Below are 25600 nucleotides of genomic sequence, written 5' to 3' on the forward strand. Positions count from 1 at the left end.
ATCTATCAACATGACAAACGCTCACCTACATTCACTGCAAAGTACTGAATGAGACTTTCACTAACATAGTATCCTACTAAATGCATAATGACTCAGTGCTCTTCCCTGTTTATATTCACGGACTTGGAAGTTGGTATTATAGATTTTGGCTTACAATGACTTTCACGTCATCTTGGTTTTTGATGCACTTTCTGAAACACTACACCAGTTTAAATATCACTAATGTCAGTCAGGGTTCAACTGTAGCCCTTCTGCACTGAACAGCGGCTTTTGCATTTTTGCCACTACCAACAGTGACCACCAGCTACAAAGTTTTGCTTCTCCAATTGCTGATCATATTGTGTCCTACAACACTTGGTCTAGTCACGTTAATGTGACCACTGCCTGTCTTAGATGTCAGTGTGCAGTAACCATTGACACTCGGCAGGTGGTAGCACTAGCAGTGGAGAGTATATGAAATGTGTCAGGGGATGTGGAAAACTGTGCAGCCACTGCTGTAACATGGAAACAGAGTGATTTATCTGACACCCAAAAGGCATGATCATTGGCTTTCAGGTCAAGGATGGAAGTATTTACAAAACAGCTAAGTTTCTAAACTGTTCATGTACTGCTGTTGTTAAGGTATACTGTACATTGCAAAATGGCACTATGCAAAACCAGCACTGAGGCAACTGGTGGTTCACCACGGACCTTAGATGACAGGGTGAGCAACAGCTGCGGAGATGTGTACAGGAGAATAGATATGCAACTATTGAGCATCTGACTACCCAGATGAACCAAGTGGCTACCAACAGTGTCTCCTCAATGGGTCTCCACGGCAGGCAGCTGTTTAAAGACACCCTTGCTAACTGCTGTTCATTGGAGTTAATGACTGTAATTGGCACACTAATACCACAAGAGGATGTACACTGAGTGGCAATGGGTAGCCTTTTCAGATGAATCATATTTTATGCTCCATTGGACGGATGGCCAAGCCATGTATGGCGCGAAATGTCTGAAATTAAACATCTTGCAACAATCGTCAAAAGGATCCAGGCCGGAGGAGGGAGCATTATGAGCCGGGGAATGTTTTTGTGGCATTCCCTGGGTGATCTTGTCATTCTTGAAGCTACAATGGATCAACACAAGTTGCAACTATCCTTGGGGCCATGTCCACCCCTACAAACAGTTTGTTTTCTTTAGCATGATGGAATCTATCAGTAGGAAAATGAAACATGTCACACAGCTTGCAGTGTGAGAGTATGGTTCAAAGAGCAGCAGGATGAGTTTATGATACTCCCCTGGCCACTAGACTCCCCAAATTTAAACCCAGCCAAGCATCTATGGAACCATCTTGATCAGCTGTTCATACCATGGATTGTCAAAAGCTAGCACAGCTGGCTGAGGCACTGGAGTTGGCATGCCTTCACATCCCTGTCCGTACCTGCATGTCTTTCAGCAGTCTGTGGCACAAAATCTGGTTATTCAGGCTTTTGACAGGTGCTCACATTAAAGTGACTGGACAGTGTATAAAGGGCATATCACTTACAGTATGAGCATGCCTAATGAAGCACTGCTATATTAAAACAAATCTTTGAGTTGAGAACTGCTTTCCCACCAGGTTCTCATGAGTGAAAGAGCACATTTTTTGAGCTTAGATGAGGCAAACATCTAAAAAATGTACCTATCAAAAATGACACATTTCAGATCCAAAACCTTTGCCTAGCCTATTTGAAACAATAAGTCCTCCTTTCACTTATAACATGAAAGTTATTGACAGTATTTTAGAGTAGTAACTTTGAGTAGTAATCTCTTAATATGCATTTTTTCAGGGGTTTCCTCAGAAATGGTGCATAATGTATTACAACCATTTTTGTTTTAAAATTCAATATTGCATCACATGGTGAAGAGCTTTGAACAAATGTCTGGACATTCTATATACACTGACATACTGTCCACAGTATTTTACGATTTCATGGAAAAACTGTATTAACAGTAGCATTATTCAATTTTCAAAAACTTCCAGAATGTATAGAATTAAGTCTAAACCTGGATTCTTTTCACAATTACAGAGTACCTTCAACAAGCAGCATGCATTCAGTCAACAATCACGAGAGAAGGACACTGTTCTCCTCATTATAAGCGTCTGTTAGATCAGGTTATGGGAGAAAATGAACCAGGGCATCTGTGCTGGTAAGTTGTGAACACACTTACATGTTTTGGTTTCACTCCTATTATGTTTGCTGATCTCTGGTGCTGCTCTTTCTAGAAGAAGAAACATGCAGAATATTCTAAGAAGCATATAAATAATATATAAAATTCTTCAGAAAAAATTATGTAAAATTAGTTATTCATTAAATGGCACAGTACATGCCTCTGGTTAGAGTACCACCTTTCAGTTTTGTTGAAGTTCATATTTCATGGTATGCATCTAAAAAGATAGGAGGACACAGACGTTTGGGGGCAATGTGGGTAACACAAAGCAAATCTCTCAAACACATAAAAACATAGTTATTGGTCAAAATATTCTGGGAGTATAGATGCTGCTAAATTATTTCCTTAATGTAATCTCATCTGTACCATCATTGGTAATGTTAACATAATTCATTTAAATATATTAATAATACTCCCATGTTCAGAAAAAAACAAAACACATTGCACAACTAGAGGTGTGACACTGATATTCACAGGACATGTACAATAGTATGTTCTGCAGAAATGATAAGCATTTCAGTCAGCTTGGTTCAGCATGTGTCCTGCTGCTTAGTAGGTACAGGGTCCACCATGGGCCCTGATAACTTGTCCCATGCATGATGAAATCGATGCGTATAAGGTGCTAATAGCATCCTGTGGTGTAGCCCACTAGGCTGAATTCAGCTGCTTCCAAAGTTCCACTGTGGTGGTTGGCACTGTGTCACAGTGCTGCACCCATCATTTCACCATATTCCACACATTTTTGACTGGCAACAAGTCTGTGATCTGGCAGGCCACGGCAAAAGACTGACATCCTGTGACACCAAGAAGGTGTGTGTTCATGCAGCAACATGTGGTAGTGCATTGTCTTGGTGAAAATTGGCATCTGGGGTGTTGTGCAGAGAGGATATGGCTACACGTCACACTGGTCACAGTGCCCTGGACATGTACAAACTGTGATTTGTGGCGGTACCCAGTAGCACCCCACACCATAAGGCCTTGAGTTGGTGCTAAATGTATTTTGCAAACGCAGTCACTGTGATGCCATTCCCCCTGTCTGTGGCGAACCAAAATTCGGCCATCATTTTCAAACAAACATAACCTGGATTCACCTGAAAACAGTATCTGATGCCATTTCTGTCCCCAGTGATCTTCTTCCATACACCATTGCTGTCTAGCATGTTTCTGCACATTCATCAAAGGTAAGTGGAGAGGTAGACAATGTGCATGTAACCCATGCCATAATAAACAGTGATGGACTGTCACTCCTGATAGCATACGATTTGTTACACTCTTCCACTATTGTACCAGAGCTGAAGAGGAGACAGATTTGTCCTGAAATTCCTTCTCAGAAGAGTGGGGGGGGGGGGGGGGATAGGGGGTCTGGGTAGTGTGACCTGACCCATCTCATCCTGTTCTGTGGCCTTCCATGAACCATTGTGAACACATGGTTGCACTGCCAAAACAATTCATCCCACATGAGCAGCAGTTTCCTGGATGGATGCATCACATTTTCTCATGCCAATAATGTGCCCTCTTTCACACTTGCTGATTGATGGTATAGTTCACGCATACATCTACAAGGCATCATGCGCACCTGCTTAAGTCACACTGATCCATTACTTTCAGTTTATAGTGACAATGAGAGCTGCTAGTACATTTCACTGGTAGGTGGCATTGCGCCACAATATCAATGTTGGAATTGAACCCACAGGTGTCCTGGTTCAAGTGCTAATCATTTCTGCAGAACATACTGATGTACATGTCCTGTGAATAGAATGTCCTATCTCTAGTTGTTCAAGGTGTTCTGTTTTTTCTGAACATGAGTGTATTATTCGTACATGCAAAACTACTTTACCTTCAATTCCATTAATAGCTTCAGATCCTAAGAGTTCATAATTTATCAACATTTTATATCTTCTCTTAAACCAAAAATGGCATAAACCACTTGAATTAAAGCTCCAAAGTGCTAGGTTCATTAGTAGTATTTTAGACAATTCTGCTTCGAAAAATACGTTACCCACTTCATTATTATTTGTGTTCATAATCAAATACTACAACAGTTCCTACATGCAAACACATTAAGTAAAAGATCCCCTTCAAACTTTCTGGCAGATTAAAGCTCTGTGCTGGATTAGGACTCAAGCCCGGAACCTCACCTTTTATGGACAATGTTCTTACTGACTAAGTTAGCCAGTCATAGCTCACAGCGTGCCCCCACAACTTCACTTCTGTCAGTATCTCTCACCTATTTATCAAACTCCACTGACGTTTTCCAGCATAACTTGTGGGACTAGCACTGTTGGAAGGAAGGATATTGTGGTGAAATGGATTAGTCATCATGCAGGGGATTGTTACCAGAATGAATATTTCATTATGTAGCATATACCGTTTTGAAAATTCCTGGCAGATTAAAACCGTGTCCCAGTCCAATCAGATGCCATCTTTGGGCTATACAAGGCCACCACAGCAGGAATTTTGACAGTCAGCTGTTCCTGACAGTGTCAATGGTGGAAATAATTGAAAGCTCGTGGTTTTACCCTGAACTGCCATGACAAGAAGTCTGACAATGTTTTATACAATATTTTTAATCTGTCAGTAAGATTCAGAATAGAGCACACTCTGCTGCAGATTGAAATATCCATTTTAAAAGACCCTGTTCTCATGAGAACTGCTAGTAATCCATTTATATCTTAAAGCTACATATTTCAATAATATGTATCATAATAAAATATGAAAATTTAACATGCTACTTGAAAATTCTGGGTAAAATACTTACAGTGAGATGAGTCAAGATAACTAATCATCACGTAGTAGAAGCATTGAGTGGCAGATAGGCATGTAAACAAGGATGGAAATGTATATAAAGGGCAGTCAAATGAAAATGAGACATGTGGAAAAAAAGTATGTAAACATTTTATTATTTCATATGTAGTCAACATAACTGTTAATACATTTATCTCACTGTGAGACAATATGGTCATTGCCTCCATGGAAAAATGTTTGCAGTTGCCTCCAGGACCATGATTGCACTAAGATGTGCACCTCTTAGCCCAAAGCAGATCAACAGCCATTAATGTTTCCTTCAGGGCTCCAAAAACACATAAATCACATGGGTGTAGATTGGCACTGTTTGGAGGATGTGTAAAGGCTTTCCAGCAAAACTTCTGCAGTGTAGTCAAAACAACCTTGGCAACATGTGGACTCTGCAACAGAATTACGGCATCTGTCAAAATTCCTAAGTGTTTAGACTTGATGCTCACTTCAGTTCTTACAAAGTGTCCACATGACCAAAATGCATCACAAGATGCCTTCGTGAGGAGAAATTTTTCATCACTATAATAAATCCAGATTACAAAACTAAATTGATAAGAAGCACATAGAATAAAGATAGAGCAAAATTCTTTGTACTACAGCACATGTAAATAATATTCAGATTATGAGATTTTGGATCTAAGCAGTAATGTCTTCCTGGTACAATATTTCCTCTAGGTGTGTTGTTACTATCATCAGGTGCTATCTAATATATAGAAGTGTCAAGTATTTAACTTCCTACCTCATATTCCTTCAAAATTATTGGTTCAATGCTTATGTTAAAATCCCATCTTTAGTCCATTCCTTCTTACTGGCAACAAGTTACAGATTTTGTGTGTGCAGTGTGTTCTTGTTCAAGGCCTCAGATAATAATGTTTATCATTATCAGACTGACGTCTGTGGCTAATGCCTGGTGTCAAAACTATCATTCTGTCTTCAGTTTCACCCACATACTCTCCAGTTGTTCAGTTTTTACATATTGTACACATCTTCAACTGTTGCTGTGAGGTAATATCACGCAGTTGTGGTCATACGCATAAAAGTTACATTTAATGACTGTAATCCTGTTTTCCAATCGGTTTATTCCTCATCTTCCATGCATTGTCCTATTTTTCACAACAAAATGTGCTTCAGTTAGAGTTTCTACGAACTATTGTCATGTATACTGTCACTGCAGTGGTAGACTGTTATTGGTTAATTGCTTCTGCTTTTTTGCTGTTGGTTGCTTTGTTTTGAATATTTATGTATGAAATAGGCCATAGTAAGTTTCAATACTATCATATTAACTGTTGTCTTCACCCAATATGCAGAAATTAAGTATTAAAGATGACATCCTTTACCAGAATACAGATTAGTAGGCTGTTTTTCAAGGATTTCCTTGCAGGGTGGGGGAGTGACTATGTACATATAAAACAGTATTCCATTTGAGTCCACAGACTTATCACGGCACTGTACTGAACAGATATTTTAATTTTGTGCAGGGGCTGTTGAACTTAGTGAAACTTAACTTCTAATTGTTGTTGTTTATAGGTCCACACTCTGACTTCAAAGCATTTCTGCTCAAGCTAGAGAGGGTTCTGATTCACTCGTTGGAAGTACTAGAAATTGGTTATAAGTGGTGACTTCAATATAAGTTTTGTATATGATGGTGCAAGAAAAAGAATGTTGGTAGATTTCCTAAATTCATATGATCTGATGCAGATTGTGTTTTTTCCAACTAGGGTGCAGGGGAACAGTAGCACAACCATAGACAAAACCTTTATTCATTTCATTACAAGATGGACACTCTGTTAGGGAAAGGCTGAATGGCCTTTCAGACCAGGATGCACAAATTTTAACACTAAAAGGCTTTTGTACTCAAACAAATGTCACATATAATTACAAACTATGTAGGAAAGTTAATCCAACAGTGATAGAGTGTTTTTTAAACCTTGTCAAGGAACAAGAGTGGCAGGATGTTTATAGTGCCGATAACATAGATGATAAATATAATGCTTTCCTAACACATGTATCATGCTCTTTGAGAGTTGCTTTCCTCTAGAACATTCTAAATGGGGTACTAGCAGTAATAGGCAGCCTGGGTGGCTGACTAGTGGGATAAGGATATGATGCAGAACAAAGCGAGAATTATATCAAAATATTAGAAGTAGTCACAATCAAGCTACAGTAGCCCGTTACAAACAGTACTGTAATGTGCTCAAAAAGTTATTAGGAAGACAAAGAGTATGTGGCATGCAAATAGGATAGCTAATTTACAGGATAAAATTAAAACCATATGGTCAGTTGTGAAGTAAGTGTCTGGTCAGCAGCAGAAGGTTGATCATATAAAGTCAGTTTGTAGTAAAAATATTTATGTTACTGATAAATCAGATATATGTACAGTATTTAACAATCATTTTCTGAGTATTGCTGGCAAATTAAATAAAGATTTAGTTTCTACAGGAAATCATATAACTTTTTTGGTAAATGCCTTTCTGAGATTGATGTCTGAAATACTCCTCTGTCATACAGACAAGGGGGAGATTGAGTCAATAATTAAATCAGTGAAGACTAAGGACTCTCATGGAGATGATGTAGTGCCTAGCAGAATATTGAAGTACTGTGCTGTGCATGTTAGCCCTGTACTTAGCCATATTTGTAATTTTTCCTTTAGAAATGCTCAGTTTCCCGAACGAGTAACGTACCCAGTAGTACAGCTGCTTTATAAAAAGGGAGAAAGGGATAATGTAGACAATTTTAGACCTATTTCTATGCCATCAGTGTTTGCTAAAGTTATTGAAAAGGCTGTGTATGAAAGGATAATTGATCATTTTATATCACAGGATTTGCTATCAAATGTACAGTTTGGCTTTAGAAGTCATTTAACAACTGAAAATGCTATGTTCTCTTTTCTCTGTGAGGTACTGGATGGGTTAAACAAAAGGTTTCAAATGCTAGGCATATTTTTTGATTTAACTAAGGCATTTGATTGTGTTGATCACAAAATATTGCTCCAAAAGTTGGACCATTATAGAATATGGGGAGTAGCTCACAATTGGTTCACCTCTGACTTTAGCAACAGACACACAATGTTTACAATGGTTGTGGTGTGGAGTGTCAGTGGGGTACAGTCAAGTAGGGGGGGGGGGGGGGGGCTGCCCTAAGCATCAGTGTTGCAGCCATTCCTGTTTGTTATTTAAATAAATGATATGCCCTCAAGTATTACTGGTGACTCTCAAATATTTCTGTTTGCTGGTGACACTAGCATGCTAGTAAAGGATATTGTGTGCAACATTGGCTCAATTTCATGACCTAAGTTCATGGCTTGTAGAAAATAAACTAATGCTAAATCACAGTAAGGCTTAGTTTTTACAGTTTCTAACACACAATTCAACAAAACCTGACATTTTAATTTCACAGAATGGGCATATGATTAGCGAAACTGAACAGTTCAAATTTCTAGGTGTTCAGATAGATAGTAAACTGTCATGGAAAGCTCACGTTCAGGATCTTGTTCAAAGACTTAATGCTGCCATTTTTACTATTCGAACGGTATCTGAACTGAAAGATCGTTCGACACGAAATTTAGTCTATTTTGTGTTTTTAATTCACTAATGTCATATGATATTATATTTTGAGGTAACTCTTCCCATTCTAAAAGGATATTTTTGGCTCAGAAATGGGTGGTTCGAGCAGTAAGTGGTGTAAGTTCATGAATCTCTTGTTGAACCCAGTTCATGAGTCTGGGTATTTTTTACTTTTATGTTGTAATTTCATGTACTGACACATTCCATGACCTTGGAGATTTGCTCCTCAATTTTGTCCTATGGAACTTCACATGTAAATAAATAAATAAATAAAAAGACATGTTTCTGTTATGCAAAGGTAGGCTGGAATATGAACTACAGCATCTGTATAAAAACTACACTGCCCAGACTGACAAAGTCCTCTGACCACAAACATTAATACTGAAGGAGAACAGGAGAGATAAAAGGTTGTCCTTGTCCATCACAAAAGTTAGCAGTATTCTCAAAAACTATTAAATTGAATATACATCATACTGACTGATAGCTGAATATTCTTTGTGGCCAATTCTAAGAAAGGTTTAGTTTCACAGAAGCTAAGGATTTATAGTAATTCACTTCAGTGTAAATTTTAATAAAGTTTCCAAATAATGGAAGCATTGAAGGGATGATAGCTGAATCACAATTCACACTTGTGAGTGATATAATCTTATGAGTAACTCATTCATTGTGTCATTACGGTAGGCAGAATGTGGTAATGTATGACATGTTGCCGTAGTGTCAGAGCACAAATGAGACATCATCAGTCAGTTGCAACACTGAGGAAGACTGATAAGTTATGGTAAAAGTGGAATATTTATGTGCAGGGTGACACACTTAAGATTTTTAAATGAAATGACTTTTGACTCAATAAAGATATTTGTAATCTCTTTCCACCAAGACAGAGAGTGGCCGTGGACTCAAACAACAAAGATCACCACATTTTAACAACTTCATTAATCATTAAGATACAGACATTACCCCAAGTTTTTTAATTAAAGTATGGTGTTTTTTGCACCAAAATAGCATTTAGCATCTCTCTATCCATATATATCATGGAGAGCCCCTCCCATAATGAACTTTGCTACTGGGTACACATCTAGTTGGTGCTTGGTCAATTGTTCTTCTAAACTTGAGCCACAGTTCCTCAACATGTTCTTTCCCAAATCTAACATCCAAAGTTCCTCCTTGAAATAGGACACATATTTAGCTTTCAAAAGATGTGGCAAAATGTAAGAAATATACAAGTAAAGGATATTCTCACTGAACATTGGAACTACTGAGTTTTTGGCATACATACACACACAAAAAAATGAAAACCTTGCTCGCGTTCAGAATAAATCCCCTTTGGTCATTTACCTCACAGTTTGGAGGGAGATGTAGGTACACAGGTTGGGAATGTGGGAGGGAAGGGTGACAGATGCATAGGTTAGGTATTTGACACACAGGCTCTGGAGCAGGTGAAGTGTGGCATATGATGAAGATCAGGTGGAGGCAAGGCATGGTTTGGGAAAAGGTGACAACACAGAGGAAGGGGAAACTGTTGGGAAGAAGGTGTGGGGAGAGAGGGTAAGCATAGTTCATAAAAGCTTGTGCTAGAGGGGAAGATCCAAATAGCACAGGTTGTGAAGCAGCCACTGAACTCAGGCATGTGTTTAGCAGCGTGTTCTGCCATTGAGTGGTCAAGTCTGTTCTTGTCTACATTTTGGCAGTGGCCATTTGTTCTGGTGGACAGCTATTTGGTGGTCATTCTCACATAAAATAGTATGGGAAATATGTTTGCTGACTAGGTTTGGGGTAGTGCCTGTTTGAGAAAACGTTTGTGAGACCTTCAGCATACTGGGAAAGGGAACCATTGTCAATGCAGATGCACCATCTGCAGGTGGCCAGGTTACATGGGAGAAACTTTTCGGTGTGGAATGGGTGTCAGCTGTCAAAATGCACATACTGTTGGTGGTTAGGGGGCATTATAATAATTGGTCCCATCTGATGCAACCATCAGTGAAGTGCAGGTGAACATCCAGGTAGGTGACAAATCGTGTTGAGAAGGAGCAGGTGATGCAGATGGGAGAGAAGTTGTTGAGGTTGTGGAGGAATAAGGATAGCAGCCACGTGATATACCAGCTCGTCTGCAACTTCTGCACAGCATTTTATGTGGACATGAGCAACAGCTGTCCATCAGAATGAATGGCCATCACCAAAATATGGCCATGAAGAGAACTGACCACCATGTGGCACAACATGCTAATGAGCACAACATGCTCGACTTCAATACCTGTTTCACGATATAGTATACCTGAAATATGCAGTCAGTTGACAAAGGGATTGCTTATATAACACTCATGTGACCCATCCTTTTGTCTACTAGGCATATACTAAACTTTTGTGCACTGATATGGGAGAACTATGCTGGAGCCAAAAAAATTTTTCTTTGCCAGGAAAAAACCATTAGATATATGTAGGGTCTGAGAGTCAACAGTCTCCTCAAAATGCATTTCACTGAAAATAAAATACTGAATGTCATAAGTCTATACATATTTCATATCCTTATGTATGCCAAGATCTACTGAGATGAAAATGATAGAAGACCACACATCCACTCTTACAGAACCAGGAGTAGGGACTCTTTGAATATTCCCTTTATTAGCACATACTCAGTTTTGTGAAATAACATCACATGTTCTCTTAACCCATGATGTTTCATATATATACTGACAGAAAAAAAAAACACTGAGAAGGAGTTGAGCAACATAAACAAAAGTTGGAATGCGTGTTTTTACATCTCCAAGATGAAGTCTGTTCCAATTTGGCACCAGTCACATAAGAGTGGCACTAGTAGCACTACTACGAGGATGTAAATCAGGTTTGCTTTAAATAGGTGCTATAATAGTCACGAGTGTAAGTTACCTTTGAGACTGGACTTGCTGAGTTAATTTTAGTCAAGAATGCCCTTAAGGGGCAGCTGGAAGCTTCTCCTGCGATACTGCAGAAAGTTTCGGCAGGAATATAGCCACTGTACATGATTGCTGGCAGCGGTGGTCATGAGAATGTACAGTCACAAGAAGACTGGGCTCCAGGTGGCCATGTGGCACTAGCGAGAAAGAAGACCGTATGTTCAGCATGTGGCTCTGGTGCCTTGTACTGCACCTGCAGCAGCAGAGCAGCAGTTTACATCACAGTGACACAACAAACTGTTACAAATTGGTTACGTCAAGGATAACTCCGAGCCAGATGCCCTGTAGCATGCATTCCACTGACCCCAAGCCACTGCCATTTATGACTTCAGTGGTGTCAAACAAGAGCTTTTTGGAGGACAGCGTGGAGGTCTGTTGTGTTTTCTGATGAAAGCTGGTTCTGCCTCGGTGCCAGTGATGGTCTTGTGTTGAATAGAAGGAGGCCAATTGAGGGAGCACTCTAATAGTTATCAAACACTCCGACTGCAAATTTGTACGAGAATCTGGTGATTTGACCTGTTGTTCTGCAACATGTGAAAAGCATTCCACGGGGTGTTTTTCAACAGGGTAACTCTCCCTCATACTACTGCTGTAGCCCAACAAGCTCTACACAGTGTCAACTTGGCCTGCTCAATAACCAGATCTGTCTCCAATCGAGGACACAAGGGACATCATTGGATGACAACTCCAATGTCACCCACAGGCAGCATTAACCATTCCTGCATTGACCAACCAAATGCAACAGACCTGGAACTCCATCCCACAAACTGACATCTGGCTCCTGTACGACACAATGTATGCATGTTTGCATGCTTGCATTTAACATTCTGGCAGTTAAACCAGTTATTAATATACCAGAATTTCACATATGCAATGGCTTGTCTTGTGCTTACATTAACCTGTGATCTTGAAGTGTTAATCACTTAAAATGTTTCCTGGACAAATGAATTCCTGAAATTTCATTACTCTACATTAATTATTTTTTGGTGTAGCAATTTTTTTCCGTCAGTGTATATAAAATTTTCACATAGAATGAGAAGAGGAAATGAAATGAAACTTTATGGGGTGCAGAGATACGTGATATTATTTCAGTGATTACAAACCTGAGTCAAATTTACGAACAACCTGGTAGTATGAGCCCACATATCAGTATGATGTTGCAACTTTCTGGCCTGGATGTGTGCACTGATTCAGTTGGGAAGAGTGTCATAAGACCACTGTATCCTCTTCTGAGGCAAGCTACTCTCAACTGCTGCACATTATCCCTGATATCCTGGATACTGCCACTGGAACAGGGTTACTATCTGAGCACACTCCACACATTCTATTGAAGACAGATCTGGGGATCTTGGTGGTCATGAGAGTATCTCGATATCATGCAGACAATTCATGGAGACATGTGCCACATGTGGATGCGCACTTTCCTGTTGAAAAATGGCATAAAAATACTAAAAAAAGAAGGAAGATTAGCTTTTAATATCCTGTCGACAATAGGGTCATTAGATATGGAACGGAACCTTGAATTTTTCTTAATGTTGGAGAAAGAAACCTGCTGTGCCGTGTCAAAGGAACCATCCTAGCATTTGCATGGAGTGTTTAAGGAAGATCACAGAAAACCTAAATTAGGATGGCTGGAAGCAGATTGGAACTGTCATCCCCCTGGATGCAAGTCCAGTGTGCTAACCACTGTGCTATCTGACTCGGTACAACAACAAAAGAGACATAAGACATGAATATGTAGGATGTTTATAATGCACTGTTGTGTTGTCAGAGTCCCCTGAATCACTATCCAGCATGACCTGAAGTCATACTCCATGGGTACACACACAACGATGCCAGGAGTAACACCGGGCTACTGTTATACTCACCTATGACAGTCATTCATGGAAATGCAGAGCTATGATTGATTGTTGAACACAGTCCATGCTTCCCAGTCATGGCACCACTCAGTTGAAGAATTTGTGTTGTGGTGTTAACAGCATGCGACGGTAATTCCCAAGTCTGGCTGCTACTGGTCTTTGACCAGTGGTGCAGGATGACCCACCATTACATGTTCTTGAATAGCACGCACAGGTTTGAAGGAACAGTATGGCAATCTTCCCTTGTGGTGGTCAGATGCTGTCAAATGGAAACTTGACAATGAATATGTCTGCCCTCAAGTTCCCATGCTGTCCAATGTTAGACAACTGTTACATCTGAATGCCCCACAAATTTGGATATTGCATGATTTGACAACCTGGCCAAATGAAGATCCTCAATAAGACCCCTTTAAAACACCTCAAAGTGCTGATAACACTGTCACACATGAATATATGTCATCTCCATGTATTTCCACTGATTACTGAACATCTGACACTAAACATGAACAATACAAATATATTGCGGTGACCATTCTATCTGTTACAGCGAATTTCAGTTCTGAACATTTACATACCCAGTGATGGTGTGCATGTGTACAATGTAAAGTTGATGCCTGACCACATTTTCTGAGTGCTTTAATTTTTTCATAAGGCAGTGTGTATAACTTTCTGCAGTTAGGAAAAAAAATTTACTAAGAAATTACCAAGTGGGATGAGGTGGATGAAAATTAGTAATTTCAGAATGGCAATATAAACCTCGCTGCAAGATACAACTTTCTACACTGTTGATGCATTTGTAAAAAGTAATGTAAATGATCTATTAATTCAAATTGAAACAAACAGCTTCTGTCCCTGTTATTCTTTAGAGTATGTATATGGCAACTGTAGATAATATAATTAAATGTGGCCCATGTACCACAAGCTTAACTGAAAAGTGTTACACCACATATGTATGTGGATGGTGCCTCATGCAGATTGAAAGCTGTCTATGGGCTAAAAAAATAAACAAACAAATTGATGGAATATTTTATTATTTAAAGCAAAGCATATTAGCCTTTTGTCCCTATATTTTTCTATATTATAGTTACATATGATTTGCAAGAGCAGTTGAATGGAATGGACAGTGTCTTGAAAGGAGGATATAAGATGAACGTCAACAAAAGCAAAACAAGGATAATGGAATGTAGTCTAATTAAGTCGGGTGATGCTGAGGGAATTAGATTAGGAAATGAGGCACTTAAAGTAGTAAAGGAGTTTTGCTATTTGGGGAGCAAAATAACTGATGATGGTCAAAGTAGAGAGGATATAAAATGTAGGCTGGCAATGGCAAGGAAAGCGTTTCTGAAGAAGAGAAATTTGTTAACATCCAGTATTGATTTAAGTGTCAGGAAGTCATTTCTGAAAGTATTCGTATGGAGTGTAGGCATGTATGGAAGTGAAACATGGACGATAAATAGTTTGGACAAGAAGAGAATAGAAGCTTTTGAAATGTGGTGCTACAGAAGAATGCTGAAGATTAGATGGGTAGATCACATAACTAATGAGGAAGTATTGAATAGGATTGGGGAGAAGAGAAGTTTGTGGCACAACTTGACCAGAAGAAGGGATTGGTTGGTAGGACATGTTCTGAGGCATCAAGGGATCACCAATTTAGTATTGGAGGGCAGCGTGGAGGGTAAAAATCGTAGAGGGAGACCAAGAGATGAATACACTAAGCAGATTCAGAAGGATGTAGGTTGCAGTAGGTACTGGGAGATGAAAAAGCTTGCACAGGATAGAGTAGCATGGAGAGCTGCATCAAACCAGTCTCAGGACTGAAGACCACAACAACAACAATGATATCTGTTTCATAAAAGATAATATTTACAATGCAGACATGAATATCGTATATGATTTGATTTTTTCCCTGAAAATAACGTAATTTTTATTCTGTAAATCTATAATGCATTACAGCCCTTACCATTTAACATCAATTTACTAGTATATTTGTCTTAGTGTATCTCATTTGTTGAAGATTTATGGATATTTTGCAAAATACAATCTTCAGTGAGTTCAGAAACATATTCTAATGCATTTTTGTTCCTTTCAGTTTCCATAATCAGTTTCGTGAATGTGTTCTGAGTGAAACAAAACGTAATTGTGGATCAGCAGCTGACCCAGAGTCTGCTGTAGAATTCTCTCAACAAATATTAGATAAGGCTCTGAACTTCTTGCATGTTCAGTGTAGCAAATACCCGTAAGTAACTGTAATATGAATAGTATTTAATGATAATTGGAAATAGTTGCCCTTGAAGGAAATAAATTCACCAGCCTGTAGCCATATTAAAAGATGTTGTTTGATTCTGAAGGGCATCATATTTTTTATTTGGGTATGCTACTACAGTTTTATCACAAATACTGAATGAACGACCTTTTCTACTATTAAATTTTTGTATATCTTTTTATGCTTTTATTTTACGTAACTACATATACTGATAGTTATGCTTTTATTATCTTATACATACATGATTTTCCCATTAATTGCGTAGCTATTGGTTTGAGCAGTTTTCCATCCAGACTGGAATGTCTGTATTCCCACTTTCATTATAAATACTACAATTGTGAAAAAGCACGCATGACATTTATTTAGTTCAGTGAAACATAGTAACACAAACTTGTCTATCCTTATTTACAGAGCAACCAAGTCACCATCAGAATCATACAGCATATCAAGTTCAAAAGTGATGCTAAACAGAAGGATTTTTTTTTAAAAAAAGAAGTGAATTAGAACAATTAATGGGAAAATCATGTATGTATAGGATAATAAAAGCATAACTACCAGTATCTGTAGTTATGTAAAATAAAAGCATAAAAAGATATACAAAAATGTAATAGTAGAAAAGGTCATTCATTCAGTATTTGTAATAAAACTGTAGTAACGCACCCAAAGAAAAAATATGATGCCCTTCACAATCATACAACATTGTTGTTAACAAAGAGAAGAGATGAAAAGAAAGGTGGAGCAACCATTGTGGTGCCATATCTAATCATAAGCAGAATTCAGTGCATGTAAAGTCCATCAAGTTCATCAAGCAAGGTGAGAACGGACTATGACACTAAATCTTGCAATCCAAATGTACATGGGAAATTATAGTGTGAAATGTGGCTTTAGGTTACCAGCAGACGAAAAACTCATTAGGATAAAGATGTTATATGTAATTGTTCAAGGGACTATGATATTTTTTAATTCTTTAGACATATTATCAACCAAAAATTTTGTAGTATATCAACTGATCAGGTAGCTTAGTCCATAATGTATCTCATCTGTGAATTTGAGATTCTGGATTTGATCATGTACTTTTCTTCACTCATTTTAAATGCAGATTAATGTAACTACGTGATATTTACATCTAACTGAAAGTAAACTGTTTCTAAAACATTTCCGTATTAACTCTGTGTGCTTTTCTGAAAGTTTTAGACCACAAGCATCCCCTACACAATTCATACTTTTGTAAAAATTTTTATTGGAACACTACTTTCTGTACAAAAGAGCATACTAAATTGCATTAAGGTTTAAGCAGAATTTTATACTCAGCAATGTAAACTTGATGACATGTCAGAATGGATGGGTGGTGCCTCAGAAGTCTTCATCTTCTACTAAAGTCCAGTTGTTGATCATTGGCAGCTTTGGGTAATTTTTAACTAACTTGATACAGCATCATGGATTATTACTGTCCCAATCTGATGGTTATCAGCTTTTGAATAGTAAGCATCATGCTTAAAACACATCACTAAGCTACACAGACTACAAGGATTCTAACAAAATTTTAAAAGTGGCAATAATATATTGTCAATACTCATTAAATGTTTGGTTGGGAATTGAAGCCAATGACTCTATATACTATTATCATGAAAATTTACTCACTGATGGACTAACATAATAATTTTTTTATTATGAATTCTGGATGCAGACAGATTGGCTGGTTTTGTGCACAATCCCTGTTTAAAGATGTGTGTAATACTGCTAAATTACCTAAACATTAGGTTCTACTTCTTGTCATGGAATTTTTGAGACACAGTTTTATCCATGAGATTCAGAAAAGCACACCAAGAAATTTCAGGAAACTCAAATATTCTGAATAAAACATTTCATTAACTAACATTCTGTTTTACTAAAATTATACATTTTTGGAAACAAAAAATTTGATACATTAAATGAATTTGCAGTTGTGAATAAGGACAACCATCAGCTGCAGAACAGAATGACAAGAGTGAAAATTTGTGCCGGAACAGGACTCGAACCCGGATTTCCCGCTTATCACTTGGCTATCCATGCATGACTCATGACCAGACCCAAACTTCCAAATGTCATCAACCATGCATCTATGACCTGTACTCGTACATCCATGATGTATATTCCCTTACAGGTCAGACACTGTACTTACAAGTCGCTCCCCCGTATCGCACATAAATATGATATTGCAGTGCTTGCATTATTCTGATTATGATGCAAAGTTCCTACAATATCATAGAAAAATTAGAGCTACCAGGCAATAACATTGCATTTTTAAAAGGATCTCATTCTAAGATTTGAATATTCTTAAATACTTACCATAATACAGTTTTACATAGGTAGAACTTTGTAACTACACAGTTTTAGAATATTCAAGATTTTAGCCAGAGAAAAGAAAGTGATAGCTTTCAAATAAGGTATGTAAATTATAGAACAAATAATTATTAGCCAGACAAGTTTGCAAGTGCACATGGGTTTTTTGATTCCTAAATTTTGTATATTTCTTTAAATAAGAAGTTTTTACATGAACCATTTACTCTGTTATGGGCTACTTGTTATCTATATACTGAATAATAAGATTTTTAAAATTACAGCTTGGATAAGAATTTGGATATTTCACTATACATAGTGGCCTATGTATACTTCTTTTGGAACAGAGAGCAGAAAAAAATAATTTATTTCTGCCAGGAATGGTATTATAGCAAGCAGACCTAAGTTACCTTACTATGATTCAATGCCTTCTCCTTGATAAAGTCATTTAACTGATAATCTGTGTCAACAGCATTTTTATGTAAATCACTGATGTTGCTGAGAGATGAAGTACTGTATAAAGTCTTTATCCACCATAATCAGGGTATTTTCATTTCTAAATGTTACAGCTAAATATTAACCATTGGGTGTTCTTTTGTCATTCTTTTACATATTATCCATTAGTATCCTAGAAAACACATTTTTTTCACTAAATAAAACACGAGGCAGTATTGCTCAACTTGCTTTAGAGCCAGGGCAGTGAAGCCTCTCTGTATTCTTATCTCTTTTACTGTTTTTCACCATAGGTGTGAACACAGAAAGCTTGTACACAAATTACAAATATGGATCCATATTTTAACACACATATTTTGTAGATCAGCATTGAATATTCAGGCTCTGATTCTTTTTTAGTAACTTCAGCGCAAAGTAATACTTTTTCATCTATGTCATAGTGTCATGCTTCAGCTGAACAGTGACCATTCCCAGTCTGAAACATAATGCATAGTTGCTATGAAACTTTTTTGATATCACACTCATGTGCCTATAGTCTGAGTCATGCTCCTGTGAGAATTTCTCATATACCATACTTGAGATTTATTACACAATGTCATAACACAGCACATAATTGTGGGGGACTATGTTAATTATGGAATATAATTTATAGGAGATTTGATAAAATTGTAAATAAATTGTTGTTTTGTTTTCACTATTTGGTATCTAGGTAGAGATTTAGGTACTAATCTCTCCATCGGCACATTCAGAAAATCAGAGCTTAAGTCACAGTTTATTGCACTGTGTTTCTGTAATTTCATTAGTTTTGTCAGTGGTACTGAAAAAGTATTACAGCATAATTAGGAGCAGTCCCTACATTATTTTGACAAATCTGTATCAGGAAGCTTAGTTTTCCATTGTTGCTCCAGGTTTCCAAATTTTCAGGCCATTATTTGGGCTCTAGAATGTATTCTATTGAAAACTGCATATGGTGTTTAATTTGCCTTTGTTGTGGAAAAAAACTGATATGATACAAGCATGAATATTTGTTTTTTTCCCTTCCACTGTAATTTTATTTACACAACTAAAGCTATTGCCAGTGGCTTTAATTTTGTTTTATTTGGTATCACAAAAAGACACAAATACATATCAAATTCAGAACTGGTTGTTATGGATATTAAGCACACAGTTATTCTGTAATGGCAACAAACCGACCAGAATGCTGGTGTCTGGTGGCTTCTTTGTTTAAGGCTTGACAATGGCAGACTGCAGGACATCATTTGAAATGTGGTTCTGAGCATACATGATCTTCATTTGAGCATACATATTCTTCATTTAGTGTTCTTCTCTGCAGGTAGTTGAGAGGATGACATTACTTAAGTAACTGCATAATAAAGTATAATGATTGAATATTATTTATTGAATAACAACAACATCTTCAGTTTCATGTGTATCTTGTTTTTAATCACTGTTGAACTTGGAATAATCACTAATATGTGATGTAGAAACACAAAAACTAGTAAAGTAAATCTTGCTCTTAAATACAACAAAAATTGATTCAGGGAAATTTGGAATTTCAGCATGGAAAGTCCTGAGATGCTCAGAGAAATCTTCTGACGAAACAAAGACACCATCCCAGTAATGATAATAACCAAATTAATGATGGTAATAACCTATATGAAGTTCTGTATTAATGTTTCAGATTAAATCCAGAAAACTGTTTACCACCTCCTACAGTACCGATGGACAACTTGGCAAGGACGAACAATTACTCACCAATTAATGAACTGGTGCATCAACAGCGATCAACAGATGATATGATGTCATCAAAATGGCAGTCCACTGCAGGTAGACATTTTTATCCTAAAAAAAAGAAGGATTGTACTGTAACTAAGATTCATAACCTAAGTCATTATAAAAGCAGCAATTTGTTGGTGATTAAGAACTTATCAGGAATGTTTAAATAAAGCAGTAAATACATTCCTAATAAATCCTACATTAGTTTTGTCACAATAGCTATCTGTTGTTACTGTGCTACATTTATATTTGCACACAGCAGTGAAAAATGTCTTGTCCTACTCCTCAGTCTATTATTAAAGTAATACTGTTTCACTGTATAGTACCCTTGAAATATAGATACTCTCCAATGCCAAATTTGGTTTGCATATCTGTTAAATGGCATGAATATTGCATAAAATGTATCTGTTGGTAATGGGATGTATGTAAATATGAATACTTAATGATAGATTGAATTCTATCATAGTCTTAGCCCAGATTTCAGTCATGCAAAATTTACCAATTAACTTCTACTTAAATCTGACTTTGTCCCTAATGTTAGCCTGGTAAAACCATAGAGGATCTCTTGCAAACATGCTGCAAGTTCAGCTAGTTCCAAACATTCTCATTCTGGTTCATGCCATCATCACAGTCTGCAGACAACTTCATTTGGTTAGTTCCTGCTTCCTAGTGGCAAATATTCATAAGTGGAGTGTTCTTGTGCATTATCATCTTGAAAAACAAGCCCATCACCAAAATTCTTAGTGTAAGGTGACAAATTGGAGGATTCTGTTCCAATGCTATAAATCTGGTAAAATACCTTCAATAGAGATGAAAAATAACTGAAATTTGTATATGATATTGTCCGAAAACATGACTGATTCATCTTCCTGCTTAATCCTTGGGACTGCATGCTCGTCTATGCCAATTTTATTTGAAGTATACACTGCTCCCATCCCTCTCCCAAAATTTAACCATAAACTCATGTGTATGTCATTCTAACTTACATCCCTTGCTCCGTCTGCACTCTTTCCTTCTATTCAGTTTTCCATGAAATTCTTTCTCTGTCCACATCCTTGTATTTTCAGTTTCTTGTCTTCCCAGGTGTAGTTATTGTCTCTTGTAACCCACTGTCAGATATGTACAAAAACAATAATTTCGTGTGGTTCAGTGGCCTGGTGTAAGTCATTCAATTGGACATCACTTTGATGACTTCCGTGTCCCTAACCTACTCCCATAATCCTAATGAAACAGTTGGAAGCAACTCAAGTCATCATGTTAGACACTTACACAAAGTGAAACAGGTCTTTTTATAGGATACATAACACAATTCACTTTTATACATGAGTACATGATGTTCATTTGTGGATAGACACACAGAATGGCAATCAAACAATGATGCAAATTGCTGGAGTGTGTTCCTGAGACCAAAAGAGGGAGGAAAAAGCCTTCCAGTTTCTAAATAGTAACTTTTGATATGTTTAAAAAGGCTATTTCAATACGTCTTACTGGCTAAACACTCCGAGATCTTTCCAGTAAGTGCTACCCACTCTGATAAAAGTTTTGTTTTGACTACCTTCCTGTTACAAGCACTCCAGGCACATTTAAGATTCTGTGGAATGCACCAGTAATCCCATCTTCCAGACCATCCACAATTTTTGTAATAAACATGGTGTGCATTACACGCCATGAAAGAAATAGGCTGGTGCTCTGTCATGCATGAACCATGTATTATTAAATATTCTGAAGGAGCTATGGTAGTGCAAGTTTTAGATGTTTCTAACACTCCCCGTCACACTATGAAACAAAAGCTAACCAGGAGAGGTCCCCATCTATAATAGTGATGTAGATTAGGGTCCCAGGTATCACATCCTGCAGCCATTCACACTGGTGGGCCCTCATTTGCAAGTAATTGCTGAAAAAAATTGTAATTTTGTATTATGTTCTAGAGCCTTACCCTGAGGCATAACATAGTGATTAGCAAATAAACGTGGTGTGCAGAAGGTTGTGGATTCAAATCTTATCAGGTGCTTCAAATTCTTTTAATTTCTTAATCTTTAGCAAAATGACTTAGATCATTATATTTATTCAGTTGATTGATTTAAACGCTTTAAAAAAATTCTAATCCTTTATCATGTCATTTTAATCATCATATTAATTACATTTTTGTCCATGTTATTGGAATGATCATTTCTGTTCCTCATTTTGTGCACTTATTTATAATCCCTTCTCTCATTTGAATCTTCAGCTGCCTTATTTTGTCCATAGTGCAACAGTAATTTATGTTTTAAATGTCTGTATGAAGTTTACCATCCAAATGTACATCTTGTATGTAACAAAAAATGCATTTTTGATACCACTGTACAGTCAGTATAAATATACTATTACTTCTTTTGTTTTTTAACTGATAGATCAGAATTTTCAAATGCTTAAATATCGTGATAGATAAATAAAAGTAATTGAAATCACATGCACAAAGATTCCAAGTGAAAATAGAATGTTAGGAAGAAAAAACAAGAACAAATGATAAAGTTAATACAACGATTGAAATGATGTGACAAAGGATTAAAACATTTTTAAAAATATATATTTAAATCAATCAACTGAATAAAAATAATTATCAAAGTAATTTTGATATACATTTAAAAATAAAAGGTATTGAAACACCTGTTGAAACTTGAGCCTATAAGCTTCAGCACATCACGCTCATATGCTAACAATTATGCTACAACCCCTCTATAAGTAAAACTGTCTATTTTATGGCTCTATAACATCATGCAATTTTTTTTTCCGTCAATTATTCACGCATAAGGACCCACCAGGGTGAATGGCTGCAGGATGAGATACATGGGACCCTTACCTTTTACACCACATAGATGGTTTCAAAAAGCCAATGCCACCCCTGTAGATTTCTCCTTGTGAGACCCCACAACTGACTTCTAAGGTACCTGCACGCTCATTAACTAAAACTGATGTAGATAATGTGCACACAGGATTGCATCCAACCATAATTATTTTTAATGTTAATTATGCTGTCACAACTGAATCCTGCTTTGTTAGTAATTAAAATAGTTTCCAAAAAGTCCTGGGTTGGGTACAGAAAATGTGTACAGTTACTCACTAAACAGTCATTTAAAGCAAGAACTTCTACTCATTGTACTCCATATACACTCCTGGAAATTGAAATAAGAACACCGTGAATTCATTGTCCCAGGAAGGGGAAACTTTATTGACACATTCCTGGGGTCAGATACATCACATGATCACACTGACAGAACCACAGGCACATAGACACAGGCAACAGAGCATGCACAATGTCGGCACTAGTACAGTGTATATCCACCTTTCGCAGCAATGCAGGCTGCTATTCTCCCATGGAGACGATCGTAGAGATGCTGGATGTAGTCCTGTGGAATGGCTTGCCATGCCATTTCCACCTGGTGCCTCAGTTGGACCAGCGTTCGTGCTGGACGTGCAGACCGCGTGAGACGACGCTTCATCCAGTCCCAAACATGCTCAATGGGGGACAGATCCGGAGATCTTGCTGGCCAGGGTAGTTGACTTACACCTTCTAGAGCACGTTGGGTGGCACGGGATACATGCGGACGTGCATTGTCCTGTTGGAACAGCACGTTCCCTTGCCGGTCTAGGAATGGTAGAACGATGGGTTCGATGACGGTTTGGATGTACCGTGCACTATTCAGTGTCCCCTCGACGATCACCAGTGGTGTACGGCCAGTGTAGGAGATCGCTCCCCACACCATGATGCCGGGTGTTGGCCCTGTGTGCCTCGGTCGTATGCAGTCCTGATTGTGGCGCTCACCTGCACGGCGCCAAACACGCATACGACCATCATTGGCACCAAGGCAGAAGCGACTCTCATCGCTGAAGACGACACGTCTCCATTCGTCCCTCCATTCACGCCTGTCGCGACACCACTGGAGGCGGGCTGCACGATGTTGGGGCGTGAGCGGAAGACGGCCTAACGGTGTGCGGGACCGTAGCCCAGCTTCATGGAGACGGTTGCGAATGGTCCTCGCCGATACTCCAAGAGCAACAGTGTCCCTAATTTGCTGGGAAGTGGCGGTGCGGTCCCCTACGGCACTGCGTAGGATCCTACGGTCTTGGCGTGCATCCGTGCGTCGCTGCAGTCCGGTCCCAGGTCGACGGGCACGTGCACCTTCCGCCGACCACTGGCGACAACATCGATGTACTGTGGAGACCTCACGCCCCACGTGTTGAGCAATCCGGCGGTACGTCCACCCGGCCTCCCGCATGCCCACTATACGCCCTCGCTCAAAGTCTGTCAACTGCACATACGGTTCACGTCCGCGCTGTCGCGGCATGCTACCAGTGTTAAAGACTGCGATGGAGCTCCGTATGCCATGGCAAACTGGCTGACACTGACGGCGGCGGTGCACAAATGCTGCGCAGCTAGCGCCATTCGACGGCCAACACCGCGGTTCCTGGTGTGTCCGCTGTGCCGTGCGTGTGATCATTGCTTGTACAGCCCTCTCGCAGTGTCCGGAGCAAGTATGGTGGGTCTGACACACCGGTGTCAATGTGTTCTTTTTTCCATTTCCAGGAGTGTATAACTGCTCTTTACATAGTATCTTGTAGACTACATATTAGGTGTCCCTTGTTGTAACAAAACTTTTCTGAGTACTAGAGTGGAAGTAAGAATGTGGGAGGTAGGGAGATGCACCACTTAAGGCAACAATCAGTTGAAGCATGTGGTATAGGCCTAACATATCAAGCGAGACTGTGAGAAAACTGGTGACATTGCACAATATTGTCCCTCTGTTTGTGCACAGAATACACTTTAACACTACTCTGGCTCTGGCTGTCAATCTTGTTGTCACTGTTACCTGAGATACAAACCAAATACATAAAAAAATCTGTCTGTTTCTGACAGTTGGGATTTATGTTTTCTTATTGAAATTTTGTACTCGTTTTTACTATTCTTTGTATCTTATGTGTTTGACCATATGGCACACACTAAATACGAGGCATGTTTTTTAAGTAAGGTCTGTTTTGTTGTAGGCACTAGTAGTTCACATGCATATTGCAATGAGCGTATGCACTGTGTACCGGCATGCCTCGGGAACAGCTGTGCTCAGTTTCAGCTCTGTAGTTAACCTGTATGGTTCTGTTCTGTGCTTTCAAAATGTTTAAGGCTATCAACTCACCCGCCGCATGTGAGGTGTGCTCAGTGATACGGTTTTTGTCTGCAAGGAACCTGTCTGCTGCAGAAATTCATCGACAGATTTGCTAAGTGTACGGTGCTACGGTTATGAGTGAAAGCAAAGTGCGTAAGTGGGTACAAGAATTCGAAGATGGCCATGACAACATCCACGATGAGGACTGCTCTGGTTGGATTCGTGAGAACAGGCGTTTCACAATAAGAGGTCTCTCAAATGAATTTCCTTAGGTGTCGAGATCAGTGCTTTACAACATTGTTTCTGAACA

General features: G+C 38.4%; 1 protein-coding gene across 1 annotated transcript in view; it reads left to right on the forward strand.

Annotated features, from left to right (window-relative positions):
- Positions 1 to 25600, forward strand: part of LOC124556041 — a 484814-nt gene that overhangs the window by 356359 nt on the left and 102855 nt on the right. Inside the window, exons 5-7 of the mRNA XM_047130076.1 lie at positions 2052 to 2172; positions 15431 to 15577; positions 20058 to 20203. Coding sequence (XP_046986032.1) covers positions 2052 to 2172; positions 15431 to 15577; positions 20058 to 20203 — 414 coding nt within the window. The remainder of the gene's footprint in view (positions 1 to 2051; positions 2173 to 15430; positions 15578 to 20057; positions 20204 to 25600) is intronic.

This window comes from Schistocerca americana, chromosome X (genome assembly GCF_021461395.2).
Source record: "Schistocerca americana isolate TAMUIC-IGC-003095 chromosome X, iqSchAmer2.1, whole genome shotgun sequence".
Classification (NCBI taxonomy): domain Eukaryota; kingdom Metazoa; phylum Arthropoda; class Insecta; order Orthoptera; family Acrididae; genus Schistocerca; species Schistocerca americana.